This window comes from Lineus longissimus, chromosome 12, assembly GCF_910592395.1.
Source record: "Lineus longissimus chromosome 12, tnLinLong1.2, whole genome shotgun sequence".
Taxonomy (NCBI): domain Eukaryota; kingdom Metazoa; phylum Nemertea; class Pilidiophora; order Heteronemertea; family Lineidae; genus Lineus; species Lineus longissimus.
Window position 1 is genome coordinate 5,341,768 of NC_088319.1, and position 11,019 is coordinate 5,352,786.

General features: G+C 42.5%; 2 protein-coding genes and 1 long non-coding RNA gene across 3 annotated transcripts; 2 read left to right on the forward strand and 1 right to left on the reverse strand.

Annotated features, from left to right (window-relative positions):
* Window positions 1-1,014: 1,014 nt before the first annotated feature.
* Window positions 1,015-5,114, reverse strand: LOC135497314 (uncharacterized). Its single transcript, XR_010448800.1, has 3 exons — window positions 4,693-5,114; window positions 2,702-2,904; window positions 1,015-1,775 (listed from the first exon to the last, which is right to left on the reverse strand). It is a non-coding gene; the product is annotated as an uncharacterized LOC135497314 (long non-coding RNA).
* A 1,541-nt stretch (window positions 5,115-6,655) lies between these two features.
* Window positions 6,656-7,376, forward strand: LOC135497237 (putative nuclease HARBI1). Its single transcript, XM_064786999.1, has 2 exons — window positions 6,656-7,065; window positions 7,232-7,376. The coding sequence occupies exons 1-2, from the start codon at window positions 6,656-6,658 to the stop codon at window positions 7,374-7,376; spliced, it is 555 nt and encodes a 184-aa protein (XP_064643069.1).
* A 2,267-nt stretch (window positions 7,377-9,643) lies between these two features.
* On the forward strand, window positions 9,644-10,729 carry LOC135497238 (uncharacterized). The gene has a single exon (XM_064787001.1). It carries the CDS (start codon window positions 9,644-9,646, stop codon window positions 10,727-10,729), a length of 1,086 nt encoding a protein of 361 aa, XP_064643071.1.
* The last annotated feature ends 290 nt before the right edge of the window (window positions 10,730-11,019 follow it).

The window sequence follows — 11,019 nt, forward strand, 5'->3', positions numbered from 1 at the left end:
CCTAAACAATGGAAGATTCTAAGAGAAGAAGATGTATTGTCGGTGGCTCTGCCAAAATTTTACGTATCCTGGTTGAAAGACTGCAAAGAAGACGTAAAGATGAGAAAAGAGTGTGGACAAGACCATGGATTTATGAGACACCAGCATGGGGCCTACCACTGTCTCCTGAAAGAATTAAGATTGGTGGACAAGCCCTCGTACAAGAATTTCCTTAGGATGGATGAACCAGCATTTGAGGAGCTCCTACACAAAGTTGGGCCTCTCATAACTAAGCAAGACACCCATCTAAGGGACTCCATTCCGGCTGCCGAAAGGCTGGCCTTAACGCTACGGTTCCTTGCATCAGGTGAGTGATTAAAAACTTGGAAGAATAAACTATTTCCGAAGTTCAGAAATTATCTTATGTTCCACTGTCCATTGTTATAAAATTGCACTATTTTTGAGCTTACTCTTGTAACCAATCTGCATTCTCCCAAAATGAAAAGTGAAGGGACATAAAAATTATCTTTTCAGGTGATTCATTCACAAGTCTCCAGTATTTGTACTGGATACCGAAGTCAACTATATCAGCAATTGTTCCAGAGGTTTGCGAGGCGATATTTCAAGTACTTGTGGATGAGTACCTTAAGGTAAATTCCCTGATCAAATTATGATTGATACACGGTTTCCATACAGGTCATTCTGAGGAAATCTCATCACTGTCGGAGGGGAGTGCAGTAAGCATCCCTGATTTCCTAAAGATGATTTTATGAGTGACGCAGTGGGACTACAAATAAAGTAAATGATAAGTTACCCAAATGCATCCTGAGGAAATCAGGTGTTCTTCTTACAATCCTATTCCCACACCTCTTGGGCTAATGAATGCTTAGTACATGTATTTCCTCAGGATGCCCAATGAAGAAAACAAATAGCATGGATATACAAACTAAGGTTTATTTTTCCTAAAAAATACAAAGTATCACACCCCTTGGTGTTTCTGCTGCTATAAAATATTATATGTCAACCTAACACTGACCATGTTTGGCATTCTACGTTTGTAATCGAGATTAACACTTTTTAGATTTCTTAAAACTGAGAATTGGACCAAAACTTATATAAGGGTACATGTGTACAACAACATTCAACTCAATAGGTCGAACGGATGGCGGCAACGACGGACGCCTCGCCAAAGCAAAAGCTCACCTCTCTGAGATTTACAGCGACATATAGGTCATTTGTGAGTCAGATAACGAGGGTGATGGAGAGGCAGAAAAAGGAGAAGGAGACGGAGAGGGGAATTGGCCTCCTTGAAAAGGAGAGGGAGTACGAAACATCTCCGTCCTCCTGCCAGGTGGCTCAAATGGTCTTATTGATGGGACACTTTGAGCCATGCTTCTAGCAGGAGGATGTGAGAGCAGCATTTGCGGCCTTTGCATGGGCATGGTACACTCAAAAATTACTGTTTGAATTTTGTGTTTCACAAATTTTTTCAATCTTGCATCAGAAATGGTTTTTAATTCTGAAGATACATATTGTCCAAAGATGTCATCGGCACATTGTGTCTTTTCCACCTGGATCTCAGGTATGGTAGCTCTTTCTACAGCCTTCGTGGCTCTGTGAAGGAGGTTATTTTCACTTTCTTCTAGTCGTCGCTTCTTACTCATTCTTTTCTCTTTCACAGGTTTCTTTGTGGAACGTCGAATTTCTGGCAGCTCTTCATCATCATCTTCATCATTCCCCTCTACAGATCCATCAGCAAGATCGTCCACTACCTCAGCTTCCTCTGCCTCATAAGCCTAAAATAAAAAAAACTTTTCTATATATCATTTCAGGTACCTCAATCAGCAGAAGAATGGGAAGAGAAAGCAAATGAGTTCGCGACACGATGGCAGTTCTTCAATTGCATTGGCGCCATTGATGGGAAGCATATTGTAATACAGGCCCCAGCCAACAGTGGGTCGTATTACTTTAATTATAAAGGGACATTTAGCATTGTACTCCTAGCCCTGGTTGATGCTGATTACAAGTTCACATATGTAGATGTTGGACAAAATGGTCGAGCTTCAGATGGGGGGGGGGGGGGGTGTACAAGACCTCAACGCTTGCAAAAGCCTTAGAAACGGGAGAACTTAACATAACATCGAAGTGCCAACTTCCTGGAACAGACAAGCTGGTGCCATATGTGTTTGTAGGAGACGATGCCTTCCCTTTGAATAATGGTATGATGAAGCCATACAAGAAATGCCCTCTAACGAAGCAGCAGAGGATTTTTAACTATCGACTCAGCAGGGCCAGACGCATTTCTGAGAATGCTTTTGGCATACTGGCCAATCGTTTCCGAGTTTTCATGAAACCGATAGCACTTGAGGCAAAAAAAGTGGAGAGCGTGGTCTTGGCATGTGTCACGCTTCACAATTTTCATCAAGCGAAACCGAGTTGTCGCCGTTTGTACACCCCAAGAGGAAGCTTTGATCATGAAGACACTAATGCCGGAGTTTTCACTGACGGTAGCTGGAGGCCAGAACCACTGGCACTTGGAGCTGTCGCAAATGAACCAGAACCAAAAGGACTAACTGATATTACAGGCGGCATGCGGGGGAGGCAGTTAGACATAGGAAAAAGAATCAGAGATGTCTTGTGTGACCACTTCAATTCGGAAGCTGGTGCAGTCCTTTGGCAGGACAAAATGCTGGAAACTGGAGTTTAATGGAAATAGGCTAACCTGTGACTGACTTGTCAGATTCGACCTTGTTACTGATCGCTTTCCAGCAATTTCCTCTAAAAAATACATTTGGTCATAGTGCACCCAGTTGACTTTGGTTACCTCGTCAGTGTCGGCTCCACTGCTCATTGATGCCATTTTCTTATTTTTTTCTCGGTTGTGCTGGGCCTGAAGTGATTTCATCTTTTTGTTTACTTCATCAACTGAAATGGAAAAACAAAGTTATTGTTCTTGTTATGTATAGCCCTTTAATATAAAAAAAATACAACAACAAAACGTTAGCCTATATAGTCTGCATTATTCTTGATTATGTTTTTACACTGTGCTGTACTACATGCAGTCAGAGTTGGAGTTTACAATGTAGAAAAAAAATATGACTACCATCAAAAAAAGTGAAAGACCAAAAATGTAGTACCACTCCCAGTTTTCTCCACAAGCATGACATGGCTTTTGTTAGGTTGACCCACCCTACATTTCTGTACCTTGTCATTTTACCAGCCTACTTTGGAAGTAGCAACCCTATTAACCTATAATATTGTCGAAAAAATAATTGAAACCACTGCACTGGCACTGGGCTGGGATGGTCTTTATCTGTTTTTGCTACCATACATGTAGCCATAATTCTATAGTATAAGGCCATTCAAAATAAATTACTTGTTTATCATCACTCCACCTCACGATATTTGGAGGGGAGGCCCTTTGATATTGATATTTGATATTTTGTTTGGCGCCAATGTTTGATGGGGAAGGCCTTTGATATTTGGTATTTGATATTTTTCGGTCATGAACTTGGCAATGTATTCCATTGGGAGGGGCTTTGATATTCGATATTTGATAATTTTTGGACTGACATATTACAAATGTATGTATAAGCCATGTCAAGTTATAATCAGTACAGATGTGTCAGGGAGGCCTAAAAATGTATACAGTGATCAAATTCCAAAATGGATAGATAAAATAAGGACAGGAGAATACAAATTAAAGTTTAATTACAAAACGTGTATGGACACTGTCAAACTCACCGTTGGCAAAGGCATTGTACAGTTCAGATAAAGACCAAGTCTCAATAACATCTACACCATACCAGTCCTTCACGCATTTGGCACCCGACGAGATTTTTACCACGAGGAGCACCATGATCTGCTGATGATTTATTCCCCTGACATTTTACATGTACCGTACAAATCCATGTATATCTGACACAAGCATGCAAAGTGACAGCAAGCAGCATGGCCCCAAGTCTCGCCCATTGAAAACATTCTCCTCATACACCACATAGTGTGTAAGCTTTGGTCAAACATTCATGCGTTGAGCAAGAAATAAAAACACATGCGTTTATTCATCTCGGTTCCAGGCTCATCGGCAATATAAAAATAACTGGTAGGCCTATACGCATTTGCCCACGCAGGTATGAGGTTGAGAAAGTATTGGTTCCAAAATCTCCCCGAGTGTAGTCTCACTGAGTCAATAATTATTTTGTGTGCTGACAATTCACTTTGAATGAAAATAATTCATTGCCGTTGAGCGAGACTGGTGTCACCCCCTGTACTGAGGTATTGAGACATTTTTTCAGCATCGGCTGGCTGCATGTTTGTTTAGTCGTAACTAATACCACGTGTGATGGCCAGAACGGGGAAATGGATATCAATTATCAACAGGCCACCGGGTCAGGTAAAATTAGGGCGGTAGGTTGTTTGAATCTGAGTTGGAAGTTGAGGGCACAACTTGGGGCGGACGGTACCTTGATATTTGATATATCGAATATCAAAATAATCGGCACGGGACCTAAATGTCGGGGCGGCGGTGATGATAAACAAGTAATTTATGTTGAATGGCCTAATATATGGTAGCATTAGCAATAGCTTAGCTGTGCATTATTATTCCTATTGTACATGTATTAACTGTAGGCCTACTATAAAAGTGCATGTACAGTTCACATATCACATGTATGTGACTGAAATGATTGATGAAAAAACACGTGGTAAACTCACCTGTTGTTTCAAATTTTGTAGCTATTTCTAAAATAGCAGCTTTCTTTTTGTTCTTGTCTTTATATTCCTTGGATGTTACATCCCATAAACAGGCACAACTTTCCCATACTGCATAAGTTGTTCAACTTCACTCAGTAACCATTCCTTGCTTGAGGCTGCCATTTTGACTACATCACATGGCTTAAGGTAGATCATGTGATTTGTGGCCTATTTCTGATTGGATAAAACTCGACAACATCATTAGCATCTCGGCAACAAAATTGATTTTGTATTATTTCGACAACATTTGAGCAACATTTGGCCAACATGTTACCGAATGTTTCCGAATGTTTCCGAACTGTACACACTGCCAACATTTTCGATAACATCGCACCTGGACAACATGTTGGCCAACATGTTTCCCAAAATGTTGTCAGTGTGTACAGAGCTTAAGGCCAATGTTTGCTTACAGTGGTTTGCCTCTTCCAAGGAGCATCATCCACAGATGGCTGACCTACTTCACTTGTGTACGATGCGTCCTGGCTTGCTGTCTCGTCTAAGCTGTCGTGGCCGCACTCCATACCATCTTCCTCAAACAGTTTCTTGGATGCTGATGAGTTCTTGAATGAAAAAGGTGTGATCTAAATTATAACTGGAGAGCATGATTCAAAGGTGATCATAACCAGCATGACTAGTTGTATGTTGTATTACATGGAGAGTTCAGGGGCGACCATGTACATATAAACTCTGATAGCGCTACAGAGATGAATGCAATGTATTTAACCATTATATCCATTTATATCTGGTCGCCCCAGTCAGATCTTGACAAAGAGAGAACATAATGATAGCAGTCAGTATGTCCAACTTAGATGAACTGTTCCATGAAATTGTAGGCATCCCAGCGACACCCACCAGGCATATGGCTTCTCTTTTAATCATTGATCAGGAAATCAACCTCAGTCCCAGAGTTGGCTAAGGCCAGCAACAGCAATCAATGCTCTAATCATGAGACACAAGTATGTACCGATCCCTACCCTTGTTGCACAATACTTACTTCACCAACTGATTTTCGGCAACTATCCAATATGCCTTGGAGAAATTTAACTTTTCCAGGGAGGACCGCATCAAACCTCCGATAGCGTTGCTGATAGCCTATCGCCATCTAATCGGCCGATAAGAGCGCATGGAAGATGCAATAGTTAATTGACCGATTCTGCTCGATACGGCGACGATAGTTAGGACCGCACCCAATGTTCGATAGACTAACGGTGACCCGGCGATAGGCCTACGACAGGCAATTTCGCTAACGGTGGGGTGAGGGTCCAATACCGTGGCGATAGCATCATCACAAGCTCTGAAATCAGTCTCATCATGTTGCGAGGTGCAGAAGTAGAATTATTTGAGGAGGATTTACGTCCTTTTCCAAATTACAAAGAACGGTACAATCCGTTCGAAACAGCCAGTGACGCAGAATTCTTTGCCTGTCACCGATTTACAAAAGCGGTCTTTCGCGATTTGCTCGATATATTGGAACCAGGAATTAACCGGGCCACAAGAAGGTAGGAGTACTAATGGCAGCCTACTTGTAAGCGTGAAATACACGTGGTTTTGACTTGCCATTGGCCATTGTCTGGTTTGTGCCGATGATGTGCTGCATGATCGAGACGGTATTCATCATAATGATAAATTTCAAGGTACTTGTAGTCATATTTAAAGGCCTACGCTAGCCCTCCTCTCTCTAGGCCTATATCCATAGCAACGGCATACTATGTCCAAATTGCACAGAGCTTGAAGCCGATTAAAACAATTCGTTTTGGATTTGTCGTTTCAGGTCGCATGCTTTGGAACCCATTGTCCTGCTTTGCGTTGGTATAAGATACCTCGCTCAAGGTGGTTTCCTACCCATGATAGGGGACGTGTATGGTATTTCCCCAGGGCAGCAAGTAACTGCATACACTCCGTCACGCAAGCCATTTGTGACAGAATGGATAGGTTCATCACCTGGCCCGACATGGAGGAAGTGAACAGGGTGAAACTCGACTTTTACAACGCCAACCATCATCGATTCCCTTGCATTACGGGACTGATTGACGGCACGCAAGTAGAGGTCAACACTCCACATCGACCCTACAATGAGGCTGCATACGTCAACAGAAAGGGATACCACGCGATCAATGCTCAGGTTGTATGCGATAGGAAGATGAAGATCTTCAACTTGGATGCACGTTGGCCGGGCACCACCCACGACTCCTTCATGCTCCGAAACTCCCACGTATGGGACAGATTTGAGGAAGGCCGTATGGAAAACAGCTGGCTTCTGGGGGATGCTGGTTATCCCCTTCGGAAGTGGCTTCTTAATCCATTCAACAATCCTAACAACGAGGCCCAGGAGAGGTACAATAGGGCCCATAAACATCTCCGATCCGAGGTAGAACGCTGCATTGGAGTGATGAAGATGAGATGGAGGTGCCTTACCAAGCCAATAATGTTTGCACCAAACAAGGCTTCTAGGATTATAGCTGCATGTGGTGCCCTGCACAATTTTCGCAATCGCTCATAGAGTCCGACTAGACGAAGAATACGCTAAAGGGATGTTCGATAACCAGCCCAATATTCAGGCGGAGAATGACATTTGGGAGCAGAATGTGGCTGGGGTCAGAGCAAGAGAGGAGCTTGTACAGAGGGTTTTCACTAGGAATGCCTAGGATTGACTGTCTGTTTCGTCATGCACCACATCGCCTTACCCGTTTTTAAATCAAAAGTAAACTCTCACAATCAAAGACCATTTAAAATGAACTCCTCAAATGTGCAAATAAACTGAATAATGATAATATATTTTAAGTGTTTTGTGACTGAGATTTTATTTGCTGAAGCTAATTCTAACTTACATACCGGCGCCGTACTATACAATAACTACAAAAGCAAACGCTACACTGGGGATGGCCTTACATCAATTGCGCAGTCTTTGATATGATTCAAGGTGTTTCATCATGTCATTTTACAAATGAAATGGTACGGCTCGGTATGCCGAACATCGCCCGGCAGAAGACTAGCAGCACAGCAGCAAAAATTTCTTTTGATGAAAGTCTGTTTGTGTCTACATATACTTGTACAATTTGTCAACATATTAATCTTTATATTGTCATGATGTGGCTTAGTCAACAAGTGAGTGATTGGAATCAAATCTGAATTTATCACTTACAGCGGAGTGAAGCTGCGCGAACCCATCTCGCTGTGGTCAGTATAATCAAAATTGTACTGTGCATTCTCCGTGTGTGCCGAGCAATTTAGGAGCGAAGAATCACTGAATGAGTGATTGACAGTTTGATCCCTCTTCACTTGTTGACTTAGCAATTGCAATTTATTATTATAATACATTTGCTTCAGATCGTACAACTTCTCTTCGTTCTTCAGTTTCTTTTTTTCAATTCTAATCATTTTCCTGTAATAATCGGCTGACGTCATGGGACTCTTATCGTCATTCCTGGAGCGTGAAATAGTGGCAGTGGGAGTGGCTTGGCGGGAGGACATGCTGTTCATCTTGCATGGACCGTGCATGGCAATGTTTTTAAGGCGATTTGCCGACTGGACCGGAGATGGGACTCGAAAACTGTCCGCTGGAGACTGCGACCTGCTAGTGCTGCATGAGGGAGCGTCATCAAAAGGTGTTGACTCATTGTCACTTTCATCCCCAAGTTGATGGATGTTGTTGTCGCTTTCACTGGTACCGAAGGATCCCTGATTACCTGAAAATGAATGGACCCTGTTTAAACAGGTACCGCTGGTATAAAAGGTGGAGGCGGGCACCAGGTTGGCAAATGGCTGGGTGGCAAATTTGAATTCAGAGCTCCTGTACATTTTCACATTTTCTTTCAATTTTCTCAGGTTATGTGGCAGATTGTGACTCAGAAATGTGATGATGATGATTATGAATATCATGAAAATCAAAATTCCTTGGAAGATTATTTCAACCTGTGTTTGAAATAGTGGAATTTGATGGAAAATTGTCTTCTAAATGACCCAACTGAAGAATCTTGTGCATATTTGCAGTGCATAAATAATGCAAATACGCATAAATTATACAAATTCATGAGTAATACACGGTTAGTAAACAAAGTGCACATGCACATGTCATGCCCAATCTGGAATGGAATGAAAGCTCCATGCTTTGCTTATTTAGAGGGCCTACCTCCCAAGCTGTTAGGTCCCTGAAGTCAGTAGTCCTATGACAGTCCCAGTCCCAGTCTAATGTGTATAATCCACTAAAATAAATTCAATAGAATGAAAATAAAATCCATCTGAAATTGACAGTCAAAAGTCATAATCCATACACGATTGAAAATAAGTCCAAATAATATTGTGATATTCCTTGCAACCAGTGAAATAGTAACTAATGATATCCAAATCTAGTTCCACATATGTCCCATGTATGGCTTTCCACGAGGGGTAGGGTAAAGACCCCTGACCAGGGTAAGAACACAGTCAGGAATGACCTCCCTGTCACCTCTTTGCCTTGAAATCCAAACAGCATGGTCTTGATTCCTTTCTTGCAACATCCTATGTTTTTTCTGAATGTATCTGTAATCATTCCATGCATCACGATCCTTCATCAATTTCCAATATCTTTTGTACAAGTCCTTCCTAATTGTATTGTTTCCTTTCCTGGGAGGCTGTCCTGCCCCCAGCCACCCTGACCTCTTGGTTGCAACACATGGTTGGCAATAACATAAATTACATTCCTCTCTCTGTGGATCACGAGGCACACGAATCTGCTGCCTTTCTTCTACAACAGGCACAGCTGGAACTGGGTTAATAGACAGGTTCTGCTATCCCGTTCCAAGATCGGCACCGGGATAGCCTATCCCGGAGCCGGAGCTGGAGCCGGTACCGTGCTTTTCAGGTTCTGCTACGGCGGCGCCGCTGCGCGATTTAGAATTCGACCGACAGATGTCAGCCTTGTTTCAAAGTTAAAATGGCGGCAGATTTGAGTTTGATTGAGTTGGCAGCTCTTGCAGATGACGACGATTTGATGCTGTACGCATTGGATGAAAATGATGATACTGGACGAGAATCAACTTTTGATCCTCGTTGGGAACGATTTGATATCAACAACTACAATGATGAGCAGTGCAAAGCCAAATTCAGGTTCTCTAAAGGGGAAATTGGTCAACTCCTTGATTCACTTGCAATTCCACGTGTCTACAAATGTCCTCATGGCTGTATTGTAAGCGGGCATGATGGTTTATGCATGCTTTTGCGGCGACTTGTCTACCCAAACAGACTTGTTGATCTGGAGAAGGAATTCGGAAGACCTAAAAGTGTTCTTTCGGAAATAATTACTACTGTTCATGAGGACATCTATTCACGATTCCACACCAAGTTTTCGCAACTGGAACAGTCATGGATGGGACAAACTCCAAGAGACAAGCTCCAAGAATTTGCAAATGCAGTGCATGAGAAGGGTGCACCCCTTACAAACTGTTGGGGGTTCATAGATGGAACGCCCAGGCAAATCTGTAGACCAAAATACAATCAGAAAGTCTGTTTCAGTGGCCATAAGAGATATCATTGTATACAATTTCAATCAGTAGTGGCCCCAAATGGGTTGATCGTAAACCTCTTCGGCCCAGTAGAGGGGAGGCGGCACGATTCGGCTATGCTCAGGATGAGCAATCTGGTTCGGATACTCGAAATATTGGACTACCGCATGAACGACGAGGACAGAACACCAATATGCTTGTATGGGGATCCTGCGTACCCCTTGAGAGACATTTTGGTTGGACCATTCAAGGGAGCTGTACTGACAGACGAGCAGAAGGAATTCAATAAAAGGATGAGTTCGGTGAGACAAAGCGTTGAATGGCAGTTCGGCGAGATAGTTGGTATATTTGCCTTCCTCGACTACGAGAAAAACCTGAAACTTTATCTTCAACCTGTCGGAAAACTGTACGTGGTGGGGGCATTGCTGACCAACTGCCATACCTGCATTAAAGGGTCGCAAACTGGAATATACTTTGGTGTTGAAGCCCCTACATTAGAGGATTACTTGGCCATTTGATCAATCATCCTCGTGACATGAAAACAACAGCAAGGAGGGAGCACAATCATAGAACACTCCCGATGAAACTAATTTCAGTCAATATTCCGAAATGGTCTTGTTTCTAATTTCTAGATGGTCATACCATCCCGTCTGCTAAATTTCTGGTCCATGCTTTCATTTCAACATCTGTCTTGTCTCGTGGTGAGTTTTATTATAATTGGCATGGGGAAATTTCCCAAACTCAAGAGTGACTCCCACTCATCCAGGTCAGACATTAGCAGAAATATTTGAAGCCCAATTAATGAGAC